Source organism: Neodiprion virginianus, chromosome 3 (genome assembly GCF_021901495.1).
Source record: "Neodiprion virginianus isolate iyNeoVirg1 chromosome 3, iyNeoVirg1.1, whole genome shotgun sequence".
Classification (NCBI taxonomy): domain Eukaryota; kingdom Metazoa; phylum Arthropoda; class Insecta; order Hymenoptera; family Diprionidae; genus Neodiprion; species Neodiprion virginianus.
In genome coordinates, this window is record NC_060879.1 from 19,666,976 (window position 1) to 19,682,001 (window position 15,026).

General features: G+C 39.4%; 2 protein-coding genes across 2 annotated transcripts in view; both read right to left on the reverse strand.

Moving 5' to 3' along the window:
- The window catches only part of LOC124301098 (uncharacterized), a 48,581-nt gene extending 39,817 nt beyond the window's left edge, over window positions 1-8,764 (reverse strand). Inside the window, exon 1 of the mRNA XM_046755792.1 lies at window positions 8,208-8,764. The gene's annotated coding sequence lies outside the window, so the exon portion shown is untranslated. The remainder of the gene's footprint in view (window positions 1-8,207) is intronic.
- Window positions 8,765-10,620: 1,856 nt separating this feature from the next.
- Window positions 10,621-14,797, reverse strand: LOC124301099 (ubiquilin-1). Its single transcript, XM_046755793.1, has 7 exons — window positions 14,630-14,797; window positions 14,313-14,505; window positions 13,461-13,749; window positions 12,420-13,103; window positions 12,122-12,251; window positions 11,729-11,867; window positions 10,621-11,583 (listed from the first exon to the last, which is right to left on the reverse strand). The coding sequence occupies exons 1-7, from the start codon at window positions 14,729-14,731 to the stop codon at window positions 11,507-11,509; spliced, it is 1,614 nt and encodes a 537-aa protein (XP_046611749.1). The 5' UTR covers window positions 14,732-14,797; the 3' UTR covers window positions 10,621-11,506.
- Between the last annotated feature and the right edge of the window lie 229 nt (window positions 14,798-15,026).

Below are 15,026 nucleotides of genomic sequence, written 5' to 3' on the forward strand. Positions count from 1 at the left end.
GCAGGTAATAACGACGAAACATCAAGTATCCCGAATAGTAATAAAAATGTAGATATATTGATCCGGTAGGAGAATTATTTTTTTCTAACGAATATGATAAGACATCAGTTTTACGTTTGTTTAAAACAATACTACGTAAAGTTGAAGCTCCGACAATAATTAAATGATTGGGAAAAATGTTATTTCTCCTGTCTAATAATTAAGCGAAGGACATATCAGGGCTGGTATCAGTCGAGTCGTCTTAGAAAAGTGAGAGAAGTTACTTTCGGAACTAAAAAAATTACTCAAACGTTACCGATTGGAATTAGTTATTGCGCAGTAATTACACGAAAAGTGCTGCAACAGTGTTATTTATCTCGTCAGAAATACCATATTTTCAATTATATCGCCGTATAGAGGTTTTTCTTATTTTTTTTCCACATTATAAAAATTGATATCACTGTACAAGATATTTAGTAAATCCATTACAAGTGAACAATAACTCTGAACTTTATGAACTTATTGTTCTTCCGGGACAAACATTTCAACGATGTGATTACAGTTGATTTTCCGTAATCAAACCGAAGCTGATTTTTTCGCTAAAAAAAAAAAAAACAATTAAAACCCGACAATCAAAATCTTGTCTAGTAAATATTGCGTGGGAAAAAAATTGTGCAACCAAATATTTTATGCCCGAAACTGAATTACGATCGAAAAACTGAATTAAGATACCATTTCTTTAAAAAATTGAAAAAAAAGTGACTAATAGTGAGAAAAGTGTCCCACTACTGGCTCAGAAATTTTCACGAGAGTGAAATTAGTAACGTTACGGTAACGAAACATTGGGGAAAAAAATAACTATGTTTTTGTTTCTGCAATAACTTTGAAGAAACCAATATTTCGAAGTATGATATTATGTTTTGTTTTATTGCCATTTTCTAAGTTTCAAACAATTTTTCATATTATCTGCGGAGGTTCTCCAGAGATTATCCAACCGCAAAAAATTCCCTACTACCGTAATTATGAAATTACAGTCGCGTCCGTCTCTTCAAGCCAGTTCGAGTGATACTCCAAGCTTTGGGTGTAAGGTAGGTACGAACGTACAGGTGTACCTCAACAGCTCATGCCGCGACTATCCCGTGGCTTCGTCCGAAGGAGTATATATCTATAAGCTGTGAGTATCGGAGGACTTGAGTCGCCCGGGGTTGTTGGGGGCCCCCGGGGCCCGGGGCAAGGTGCAATGTGCGCGGCAAGACGCTTTGGGCCCATCTGAATTCATCCCGTTGACCAGCAGGTGCCTTCCTTAACGTCGGCCTACCTGCATCAGCCCGACTGCGTCAGACTACTCCGTCTTGTTTTACAGCGGCAGCCGCACGAGCAGCAAAGAAGAGAAAGAGAAAAAGAGAAAGAGGAACCACCACCGAAGCTGACAACGAGATGTGAATTCTGTAACGCACAGAGGGAAAGGAATTCTCCAACCAGCAAAATAGATTCGTTGGAATCCATTCACGTCAATCCGGTATCCCTTATTTTTTCCAAATGCGATGACTTTGATTCAACAATTTCGACTTGGTTAGCTTGTCAAAATCTAGCCAACAAAAAATTTACACGGATTGAATACCATACTTTGTTGATTTAACTGGGTCTTGTTCGGCGTAACTGGTTGAATCAGTTCCACTAATTTGTTTACGAGGTAAAAGAAACACCACATGCTTTGAAACAAGTAAGAATATATTCATCGTAAGCATCGGCATACTAGTACCATAAACTGCCACTAGGCGGTGAACTTTCTCGTTACGGAAATGGCGTCAGAGATAGTTATAACACCGGGTGATCAGTTGTGAGGTCAGATACGATTAACGTAAGTTAGATTTGTCATTAGTCCTAATAAACGAAAAAAGTATAGAACCAAGTTTCGGGGCATCGAAATTGATGTTGACGGTATATAAACATCAGGTGATGGCGGAAAAGTTTTTGAGTCAACAGAATTATGAATGACATGATTCGTAGAATACGTTTAGTGCGCTTAAATAACTCTAATGCTCAGTAAGTACAAAAAATTCTGGTAACGACGAATTTCATTACCTGTTTCAACCAATGAACTCTTGACTCAACAAAACACATGTATTAAAACAAGTTGAATTTTATTTGGATACAAAAATTTTATATTTTTTAAACAAAACGATTACAGTGCGTTCAAACGAATTTTTAGTCATTCCAATCACACATTTTCTAGATACAAAATTCACATTCTTGCAAGGAACTCACTCACGCCGCGTTATCTTGAATAAATTGACAGCCTGCATGATCAATTCAAGGGCTTGATTCAGTTCTATAGTAATTTGTCACACGTGTTTTTTCCAACAAAAGTATTTCGTTGAATTAAGTAAGTATTGTGTTGGTCGCATTTGACTATAGCATTTACTCGATTCAAACGAATATCACTTGAGTTAAATAATCCTTTCCCTGCGTGAAACAATTTTTATCGAGATTGTTATTGTAGAGTCTGAAGAAAATAAAAATTAAAAATTCCCTTTTACTCTTAATGTATTTTCCATTGAATCGATCCAAAATGTGATACAGAAGAAAAAAACGGCCTCATTATTCACACCTCCGGAAGAAACTAGATTCTTTCAAACATCATGGGCGTAACTGTTAATGGATTGAAATAGATTTTTTCACTATTTTATTTGGTACGCGAAAAGATCCAATTCTTTGAGAGCAAAGTTAGGTGCTTAAAATTATTTCTCTCATCATGCCCAAGTGCTCGTATAACACAAAAGTATTTAATTAATTGTATAGCCTGCAGATGAACGATCGTAACTCAGATGACCATCGACATACGTTTTTATCACATATGCGCCAATGCGGTATAAAAATAAGTAGAAAAATTTTTGCGGTTCCCAACGGTGAGAATTCAATCGGGTTCCCGCGGTTAATCGCTTGGTCAATCAAGACTCATACACGTATAATATACGCGCGATATAAATTGTATGAATATTAAATGGATTTGTCATATGTATATAATATAATAACGAACCAGAGAAAAACACTGTAATCATTTTTATCCACAGCGATGATGGCAATAGCAAAAAAAAAGGAAATGATGTAGGTAAATTATCGACAATGATATCAATGATGATGATGATGATGATGATGATGATGATGATAACTGCCACCGGCCATGCACATAGGTACGTATATAGAGTTGACCGCGACTACAAGACTTGTAACTGTAGCAACTCGATGTCGTCTTGTGTTTCCGTCCAAGTACCCGTATACATAACGTAGAAAAAGAAAATACGCGGGGCAGCTTAGCCGTTGCAGTGGTAGAGGCAGCAACAGAAGACGAAGAAGAAGAAGAAGAAGAAGAAGAAGAAGGAGGAGGGGAGGGTGCGAAGTGGTGTAAGCCAATAATCGGGGGAGGCAAAAGTCGAAGACAAGGGCAAGGCTGCGCATTCCTGCGTCTCGAATGACTTGGGAATTGAGGATGGGATATATGTTGATCCAACGAAGAGTTTCGCACGGTGACTTCGTATAAGGACGCCTGACAGACGAGTATTCGCAGTCTATCGTTGCGAAACAGAAAGTAGCTATCAAAAGCTGTGACTGAAATATTGATAAAAAGTGACATGTGGTTGAGACAAGATTATAATTCATAAGCTTTTGGGGTCGTTGATTACGAATCTGAAATCAGATTTTGAAAATTCAGTATGCCGAATCCAATCAGCTACCCCGAAAACTCTTGAATACAGTTTTTCTTACCGTATTCGATGAAATTTGAAATTTTTCTACGGCATATTCGAGCCAACATTTTGAAACTTTTTAAATTTGATTTCAGATCTGTAATCAGCGACGCCGAAAAACCGTGGAATACTATCTTGTTATAAAAGTTGACTCGGTACAATAAAGTGTGACTATCCGTATTTCGTTGCAAAGTAAATTCTCTACGAGTCGTTTTATAAATGAAGTTTTTTCATTGGTTCCTCAGTAGTTGATTACAACAAAATTTTTATAGGACTTGTGCAGAATCTTTAAAAATTATAATTAACGAAATTTTTCTTTATTACAAAACATTAACGTCATTAAAAATTGATTTCAATTAATCTTTAGATAATCGATTAAATCACAGAATAAAATTAAACCCGGACCCGTCAGGTAACTCGATAAACCAATTGAAAAAGTAACGCGGTATCTTTCTTTACGGTTTAGTAACAAGTAAACAGGTATAATTTAATTCTTTTTTCCATATCACGGAGAGACTTTTTCACCAATAAATCAACTCAATGAAATTCATTTATACTCTTACAAGCCGAAACTAACACGTTTTATTTCTCCGTCTTTTCCAAGGCGAGCGTAAGTTTCAAGTTTGCAAACCTCGAAGCCAACGAGGAGAGCACATGGCTCACGAAAAGATATTATTTGCTGCTTCTCATCCTGCAAACCGAGGAGCTGCGCAATAAAACGAAGATCGCCAGACGTGTGAAGTTTCGCTTTGTGCGCTATTTTCAGACTGCTTAATGTAGTAACTACAGTAACTACGTACAAAGAAGGAATTTCCGAGTGAATCGCGAGGAGTTTTCTGGTTATAATATCGAGGTTAATATCGCGTGAGTTCTTTCGTTTGCCTTCCGCTAGTTTTTAACCGTTGAAGAGAGAAAAAAAAACAAAAAAAAAAACAACAAATTAACCTAGCAGCTCCTGCTAACAGATAAAAAAGCGATTATAGTAATGACCGGATTAAGCTGAGTGATTACTTTAAACACAATAACTGTTGAGAAAAGGCGATTGTATAAATGAACGAATTAATCCAAAGGAAGAACGCCTTTAATATATATATATGTGTATATATGTATATATATGTATACTCGATTAGCATAATCGCGCTTCTACGGATATTCGAATTTCGTATAACGCTATCAGGGCATTGAAATAAGATTTCAATTTAGATTTCACGAGAATGTTTTCCACGTACGCAGGTTTACCAGAATATCATTGTATAATTCATCCTTATAATATACTTATACATTAGGGTGTTTGAGAAAAAAATAATTTACTATTTTTCACCAAGGCATCCCCTAAAAAGTTTGCTTAGGTTAAAAGAAAGATTCAGTGAAAAGATGAGCGTTCCAGGTTATACGGAACATCTCATTTTATTTTTCACTTTTTTCACATTTTCGTAAATTTGAGAACAAACACGTTGCAGCACTTGAATAATTACTATTTCTTTCCTGACATATATGTATATTCAATCCATAGATCACGATATCCGTAACACAACAATATATCAACCGAGAATTTTATTCCCCTGAGTTAAAAGTTCATGTATTAAATTATAACTATTTTATGAGATTGAATTGACAGTTTAAAAAAATTCGTCAGATACGCTTCTCAAACATCAACTGGATATTTAACGTTACAAGCGTAGGTCATGTTTGTGATGTAAATTGACATTATGATTGATGTAAGCAATGGAAAAGTATATTTATCCGAAATTGTTCATCAATTCGGAAAAATGTAAAAAAGTCAAAAATCAACCGAGCGCAATCTCTCACATAACGTAAAACGCTCATCTTTCAACAGAATCTTTCTTTCAACCTAGACAAACTTTTTAGTGTCTGCCATGATCAAAAATCGCAAATTTCTTTCCCCCTGAAACACCCTGATATATGTCATATACATACAAAGTTTTTCGACATTTTTTTTTCTTCCTTCAAAGTGACATTCGACCAGTTTCTCGTATGAAAACCGAAGAAACTGTAATGAGCGATATTTTCCCGCCAAAAGTTGAAGTTTACATATGATTTATTTTTCTTCCTTTCAATTCGCGAAAACATCATCCAAATTAACAGTTTTTATGATTTTACGATTCGGGCGCGAACAGTGCCAATGACTGCAATCATATTTCACCGGTGTGGATTTTAGCACTTCACACCATACGGACGACGACGACGACGGTCTGGCAACGCTGCGCTTTTCACCTTTTAACAACATCTCCGTCTCGTGACGGATGTTGCACAGTACATATTCTTGGTGTGTACTGTTCATAGTGTTTGCACTATTGTACGTATCTATCGTAGAACCGGGTCAGGCTGTAAAACAGCTGTTTCAGTTACCGCCTCTCGCCATTTGTATTTGCACGTGCTGGCAATAAGAAGAGTCGCTGTTATTATGATACTTATAAAACAAGTATTAATGAAGTGAATATTTCCTCGGTGGATAAATTGATTTCAACTAAAGAAAGAGCCCTCTGTTCGAATAGTAATTAAAACCGATAACATATAATTACGATATCGATGTGATACTAAATATTTATAGATTTTTACACTTTTTTTTTTTTTATCAGAGTACAATTGCTTGGTATGAAATGGAGTTGGGGAGGGTAAAATTTTTTTAGAAGAATGACGCGTCGCTTGAATTCGGAATGAAAAGGAGAGAAAAAGAGAGAGTGTTTCAATGCCCATTTCTATTGTAGGTACACATAATCCCAAATTCGTACGTTGGAATGCTACGCCTATTGCTCTCGTGTGGAGTGTACACCCATCTACCCACATTGTATCTATACCAGCTACTATTTTACTACGACAGAGAACCGCGAGTCCGGTCGTAGAATATAATTCGACGTGTATATAATACGTTATGCGTATGTAGACGATCAGAGTTGCCCGTGGGTATAAGATTCTTTTTTTAAACTGGTCTTTCAGCTGCCTAGTTATATATACACAACACGCACGTGTGTACACACATAGCTATATATCATGTATATGCCTATATAACTACATACATATATGTATATATAATATATATATATACACACACACGCGTTACGTCGTAAACGAGATGCGGGGAAACCGTCGGCTTCGTCACAGTTATACGCGCGCGTATGTAATTATTTTTTCTCTCTTTCGCCGCCTGATTTTATTTAACACCGCGTGCAACGATATTTCGGTAATCGTTTTGATAACTCATAACGTGAAACGTGACAAATCAGAATCGTCTGCTTTTGCGAGAAATTCAAAACGTAAATAAACGGATATCGGTTAACCGTCGTTGACCAAGAAACGAAACGGGGGTGGTAAATAAATCATATAAATTTTCTAATGATTATTATAATAAAAATTATAACTCCATATAAAGCTTTCTTTTTTCACGAAATTAGTCGAGAAAACAGTCTGAAAACTGTGATATTTCTCGATTTATCCCCTATTCAAATAATCATTCATCATCATCATCCCCTCGACACTGTCATCGTCGTGAAAGGAATTCCCCGCATTCACGTGGTATAAAATTTGTTACAACGTTAACGTAACTAACAATAAGCATCGGGAGAAAATCATTGCATATTTTTCAACTTCAAAATGACTTTGAGGAAGAATCCAAAGTTTCGAGAACCCAAGTTTTGGTTCCCCGTTCCGAGTTCTGATTATAAATCAGACATCGATGACAAGAGCATACAGCGTCGAGTCAACTATCTCGTGTTTTATGATAGATTACCAAGTTTAATTCACTCCTCGACACGTTGATACAGGTACGTTCTAGCATAATTTCGGTCAATCTTAACGTTCCGTGCAATAATGTTTCGTGAAAACCGAATCGTTGCACCACCAACCGTCGCGAGCTTCGGCCTGGTCGGAATTCGTTGTTTGACATACAGAAGCGGGATGCCGTAGCGGGTCAAGGACACAGCCAGCGAGCCTCGCAGCCGCCGCGCTGACTCCTTTCGCGCACAGCTTCTCAGTTCTCAGCGAGGCTTTTCGCGTGGCCGCAAAGGGATGTTTCGGGCCGCAGGGTCGTCTCCGATTATAGAAACGTGGAATTTAACGAGCGTGCATGCGGCACGGGACACGTGAACGAGGAACGAATCAATCTCCGTCTCGGGTCACGACTCGGGTCTTCTCGCTGGCCGGTCCGCCGCTCTCGAGACTTGAGGAACGCGTCCGCCGTGAGAGCATAACTGGTACTGCAGGCAAACGGACGTGAAACAGAAGAGAATCGTCGGCGCGCCTTGGCGCTCGATCTGTGGCTAGGAGCTAGCCACGAGCGTAAATATGCGTATGCAAATTAGGCGTACACAACATCTCGCGTGTGTCGACCTGCGACGACTATCGAGGATAATTGCGGGGAGTTATTTTCGTTCCCTTTAGCGTGTGCGTGTGTGTGCGTGGAGCGATTGTGTGAGTGAAAATTGGGGAAGTGAGAGAACGAACTGCAGGCATTCGTTGACTAACCTCGTGCTACATTCCGTTGGTTTCCAGAGGTTCCGATCTCGAGTGGGCGGCAGAGACAGTGGTGGTGGTCAGTTTCGAGCTCCGGCGGGTATTGTTTTGCCCGTGGGTTAATATATTATCCCTCGCAACACCGACGCGATGCCGCGTCAACACGGAAGAATCCTCCAGCTCGGCGTGTCACAACCGTCGACGTATATTCCCTTGGTCAAAACCTCACCCTCGCACATTATTAAAGTGCAATTCGACGCGCGTGTGTTAAACTCGGAGATGAGATGCGACCCAACGGAACTCGGATATTCTCCCGATAGTAGTCAACACCGACGCTGGTTAACCGCGTCTTTTCTCCCTGCCCTGTCAGCTCGCTCCTCGCCGCTAAACGGTCCTGATTCCGGAATCTTAACGCGACGCTGTCCGTCGCATCGGTCGGCGGATTATCGTCGAGATTTAAACACGATTCTAAAACCGATTTCAAGCCACGGGGACACCGAGTCAGGTACGCAGACGCAACGAAGATCAACTACAACTGCCCGACTGGCGGCAACTGCGGTAACGCGGCACTCGCGAGGAACGACTGGAGGCGCTGCGGCACCGCCCGACCTCTCATTGGTCCTTTTTCGATCCTCCAACGGTCGCCGCGCGATCAGCGATCTTCAACGGTTTCGCCCCTGGCGCACCGCTACCGTCGTTACTCGATCGGTATTTCCATTGACTTGATTCACCGATCTCTGTAGATCGGTGACTTGATTGTACGTCAAAACGAGAAGGGAAGGGCAGCCGTCGGTCGGCTGTGTTTTGTTGCTCGTAATTTATCGCCGCCTGTATTCACAGCCAAGGATAGACCTCTGTAGGGAAATATAACACACGTTATCACAGTTTCATTCAGGCTTCCATCGATTCTATCTTTATTCTGTCGAAATCCCTCGCTTCGTTCAGGCGTCAATTATCGATGGCATTTCAGAGTAGCGTTAGATCACTGTTCATTTGAAGTGCGACACAAAAAAATTGACAAACTTCACGCCGAAGCGAAGCGATTAATGTGACCATTCTTCGATCTTGGTTGAAATTAATGAAAATAATTTAGAATGAAGTAATGAATTTTTCAATGATTCGTAGTACGGTTTGTCCATTCTGGTTAGTCGTACCCTTCGCCAGGGTTTTGAGTAATTGGCAATTCTTAATATCATTCTGTTGAGATTATTGCATTAGACACTGGAACACTAGTAATCAATAGCAAATCAAATGTTTTTAGATGCTAATTTAGTTTTTATATATCAATCAAAATCAATGACTTTACTTTTTGTACGTCAAAGAAAAACAAGACACCGTCATTTCTGATCTTATATCATTTATCACAATGTAGTGACCGATGCTATGATGAGATGAGATAGACTGTGCTGCTACAGTATTCACATTACCGCAATGATCGCAAGAGTAGTAATTTTCCGATGGATTTGCAGTCATCGATCAAAAAGTCATTCGAAAAAAAATACCACAGTCATTTTGAACATGGGAACATGCTTCGGCACTGGCGTGTTCCTTTACGAACGTACATGTTACAGTATGTAGAAAGAATCAGCCTTGCATAATCGACGAGCATAAAATACTAGTTGTAACGAATCCAATAAAAATTAAGCTTTTGTGACTTGTGGTTAGAAATGCAGCCGTCATATCACAAACTTTGAAAAAAAATTTCTTCTAGAATTTTCAATGGGACTGCAAAAATTCTGTTTATGTTATCAATTATCGAATGTTCTCAAATCCAGCTTCCAAATTCTCAGCTGCGTTCGAGCTTCACTGCGAAAAAGTTTCATCCCGTTAATTCCATTGAGAATCTAGATTATGTAAGAGCGTAACGGTCAAGTAAAACTAAATCCTGTAACGGAAATCCCGTAGAATCTAATTCCAGAGACTAAATGTTTTTGCTAAATTTTTATACGAGACTTGAAAAGTACTATTCGTATCAAACCCATGCTAATAATGCACAATAAATATCAAAATGAGGTGAAAATAAACAGCAGTTTGAACTATAAAAAAAAAACGGAATAACCATCTTGAATAATTCTGTATCAATAATGCACACACGGATGAGGAAACAAATATTCGTTAGCTTTGGTATTTCACAAGGATATAATTAGCAGTTTTATATCAATAAAATAAAACAAATTTATCAATTCAAAATTTCAACAATTTCGGATTGAAAACATTCGTCCGGAGAAAATCAGTTATTTGCAATGTTTCAATTCGAAATCTATAAAATGTTGACTTGATCAATTCGTTCAGTCTGCACTTTCATTGATAATGAAAGGCTATCCCTCTTTATTGCAGAGTTGAGGAGGGAAAATTGGAATAGATAGTTGAGATTAAATAATTTATCGATCCTATTATTACTATCAATATTATATGATCACTGTTATCATCATTATTATTATTATTAATCAACCACATTTTTATTTCATATATAATAGCTTTTACAGAATGTCTCACTTGAGTGAGCCAGACTAATAAACACCTATACGATAAATGTGTACGCATATTCATTCGGTAGTAATATGTCAATCATGGGAGGTAAAATGATCATATTTTTCGTCTTTTTGGTTTTTTTTTTCCGTTTGATAATGATAATTTACAACTTTCACCTTTTCAACTTAAAAACTAGCTGATAATTAGGTTTCACTTGAATGCATCCACTTTTCATACAATGCGGAATAATTTGTAAATGGCTTTTTCAATGCGAACACGTGTTGTCTATTTTCAGGCCTATTACATAGGTCCTTTATATCTTCATCCAACAATGACTTTGCTACAAATCTATGAATTTGTAATTGAGAAAACACAATGCCTAATGCCTTTCGTATGCTACAATTAGACAAATCGAACAGCTCATATTATTATAATAATGTAATAATATATAATATAATATTTCTAAATCATTGTAAATAATTTTGCACTGAAAAAATATATTGTTACAATTATATAGCTTTTATAGCACATCAAATAATACACGAACGAGAAAATAAGACGACAAGAATCGATCCAAACCTAATGTCGTCGTCGCGCGGAACTTGTTTCAAATGGCCACATATTTGGTAAACCACATCGAACGGGCACCGATCCGACATTAAAATAATAAAAATGCACATCAAATGAGTCATTAGAGCGTGTATTATCCTGCTAAGAGTCAGGACTGAGGGTTCATAATTTTTCTTGTCGAAATTGCCGGGTGTCTGCCTGCGATCAAACAGGTGTAAAGAAGGTAAACTAGGTATCATAATGGAAATGTTCAGGTTACAGATTGGTGGTTAGCTCATGGACAGTTGTCCGTTTGCCAGTAGTCTCTCAACAGCTGCGTTTATGTCTCCAAATGTTGCGATTAGCGCTGAAATCAAATAATTAATATTTAAACTACATTCAAAAGCGCTGCAATGATACCCGAATTATCTACTCTTTTTCTCAATCTTCCAAGTTACACATGGTCAAATCTGATTTGAAACTATAAGTACGTATTCTGTCGAGTTAATTACCTTGAAGGTTGGCGTCCCTGTTTACAAAACCCATTGCAGTAAGTTGCTCGAGCTGTGCTCTATATCGTTCTTCAGGAGGGGGAAGCTGCTGACCTCCAGCAACTCCATCCGCACCTTGATTTAGCGCCATTGATGATACCTATTTGAATTATACCACAGTTGGTTGTTAGGGCTTAATTGACTACATCTATAATGTATCCATACGCCATTGGGAACGAGTCGATTTCATTTCCATACTGTGTAACCTAACTGAATAAAATCAATGCTTTTGCAAGGCGAAGAAAACACTTGATATGTTTGTATAAGTGCGTATGCATGGTTGATTTGCAAGATTATACATAACGGACCGTATAGATTTTGTATACTGAGTAAAGAAAATGTGTTCACAATTACCATACGAGCCATGAATTGGGAAAATGCTGCGCCCTGTTGATCAGCGTCTGTTTGCGGACCTGTAGTCGGGGTTTGTTCTGTGGTACCAGACGTAGGAGTGGTGGGTACCGGTGGAACACTTAGACCCATGCTATGCGGACAATAAACAATACATTGCACGTCTTTAAATGGAAATTTGGAAAAATATTGATAACTCAGGGTTGTCATAAGTTATAGTTCTGAGAATTCAATCTTTTGACAATTTCAAATTTAGCAACATGTTAGGCTTACAGCAACCCTGTATGGACAAGACACTCACTTGTCTACAAGTTCAGGGGCGACAGTACGAAGTTGTTCCATGCCCTGTTGTATTTGTCGAATAGCAGCAAGGGCTTCTGGATTACCAACAACACTCTGAATGTGGGGGTTTTGCATCTGTCGCAAAAAGGCTGGCATCATAGCTCGCATCTGCTCCTGCATTTGAGGATTCCTTCGAAACAGTGGATTCGCCGATATCATTCTGGAGGCCATGGCGGGATCTGCACTCATTGCCTCGAGCATGGCACGAGTGTATGGTGCATTCAACATGTTCTGCATCAACTGCGGATTCTCCATCATCTGTGCAGTCAAACTCTGCATTCCAGGTGAACCCAAAATGCCTTCTCTCATGGGATTTGGATTGGTCCCCTGCCCTGGGCCCTGTCCCTGTTCTTGACCCACTGGTGCCGTTTGACCCTGACTCCAAGGGTTTGGCAAGGGGTCACGATTCTCCTGCCCCTGCTGAGGATTTGCTGCATCAATGGGTTGACTGGATTCGACTAGAGCCGCAAATGGATTGCGTTCATTGGCTGCGGCAGCGAGCATGGGCTCCTGAATGTCTCTATACATTCGTCGTAATGCGCTGTAACCACCAGGGATACTTTCCAGGTTGGAGAGTGCTCGATCGTGAGAGCGCATCAGCTCTTGTAGCATTGACGGATTTCGCGCCAATTCCATGGTTTGTCTGAGAAATATGATATGAGTACAAAACTGGTAGATGGCAAAATATCTTGGAAAAATGAAAGAAAACTAAGATCTTGTTTAAGTGATTAGCTGCAAAGTCACAACATGATTCATATACATCTTCACTGATTTTCGATACCGAAAAGTGTCAAAATACCACTTGATTAGAAAAGATTACATTCGGAAATTATTGGTATCACATAAACTCATTGACTTTAAAGTATGGAACAAAATACATATAATACAAGAAAATTTATTGTGCATCACAATTGAACCAGAGTGGGATCGAAAAGGAGCTGAGAGCATCATTTACCTCTTGCCAATGATGGCAATTTATAAAACCATGTAAGCAACTTACCTTAAAAGTTCTGGGTTATTGAGCATGTGGCTTATCTCCGGGTTGCGCTGCATTAATTCCTGCATTTGAGGATTAGATGTGACCAAGTTTCGCATGTTTTCAGGATCGTTCATCAAGCTTTGCACCAACGGATTGTCAAGCACCTGCCGCATCATATCAGGACTAGACAACAATTCACGCTGCATGCGTTGTTGCAATTCCATAAAATTGCCCGAGCCCAATCCAAGGCTTTCAAGGCCAGGAAGTCCCCCCAGACCTCCTAGGCCAAAGGGACTGGCGTTAACGTCGGCTGGAAAGCAGAAACACCATCACTAAAAAAAATTACACTGGCACAAGCTTATGGTACGTGAGAGGACTATGAGAACAAAAAAAATAGAAACAGAGAAAGGAACGAAAAGGAAGATGAATTAGAAATTATAGTGGAAGAAATGAGAAGATCTCAAATTAGAAAACTGGTGCTGGTGTTTCATCAGCTGTTCAGGAAACATATTTGAATATTTGGTGAATATTTGCATTATGGCAATCTCTTTTAGATAAGAAAGCTTAATTTAGCTGAAAATAGGTCAAAAGATGATTTAAACTGGATTGTTTTGCATGTTGATTTGCACACAACGCCAACTCCGTGGGTGTGGAAAGGAAATTCTGCGATAACAGCTGACAGCTACACGTCTGTGGTTGATAACTCATGGCACAAGATTACTAGCAGTTTATGGGGACACATGCACCGTGGGTGACAAGTCTGTCAACCAGGAATGAATGATGAGGATAAATTAGGTATATGGACCTTAATGGATTCCACACCCTGAGTTGATCTCTACTCATGATTGACAGCGACGCACGCGAGTTGCTTACCGGGGGGCCGGGGTGGCGGAGCTTCCGTCTGGGTGGCGGGTGCCCGGGGAGCCTTGATGACCAAGTGGACGGTCAAACCATCCTTGACGTTGTGTGTGGCAAGTGTCTCGTGGTCCTTCATGATTTTCCCAGCAAATATAAGGCAGATCTGATCGGGCTGGGCATTGAATTTCTTGGAAACCGCATCTTTGAACTGCATATCACCATCGTTCGGGAATATATATTATGAATTAGCGAAGCAAAATCATCGTGCGAGTAAACTAGTCGGACAACGGTCGCGAGGTTCGCAAGCTACGCTGCACGTGACCAACACTTACGTCTTTGATTGATGCATTTTCTTCTATTTCCACGCTCTGTTTCTCCTTTGGCGTTTTAATATTAATTGTAATTTTCTTCTGACTCTCCTGGCTTTCTGCCATCTTTGAGTGGTAGATGACTCGTTACTTTGGGATGCTTTCGATTTTCGCACGTAGGGAAAAGGACCGGGTTGGAACTCTGCCGCAGCCTTCGACGGGCGCTTCACTCGTTGATCTGGTACATTCTTTCAAGTGTTCCAAAAACTCCCTAGATCCAACGCCCTTCATGCAATTACATACTCCGTGTTTCTCCGGAGGCGTTCAGTTCACCATTCTCACCATTCTTCCCAGCTGAGCCAGATACAAATCTGAAAAAAATAAACCATCTTCTATCAACTGACTTACAAATCGAATGTTT

Coding starts and splice junctions, on each gene's coding strand:
- LOC124301099 (XM_046755793.1), bottom strand. CDS start 14,731: ATGGCAGAAAGCCAGGAGAGTCAGAAGAAAATTACAATTAATATTAAA. Junction 11,868..12,121: donor CCCAATTCATGGCTCGTATG/GTAATTGTGAAC, acceptor TAATTCAAATAG/GTATCATCAATGGCGCTAAA. Junction 11,584..11,728: donor CAGGGACGCCAACCTTCAAG/GTAATTAACTCG, acceptor ATTTGATTTCAG/CGCTAATCGCAACATTTGGA.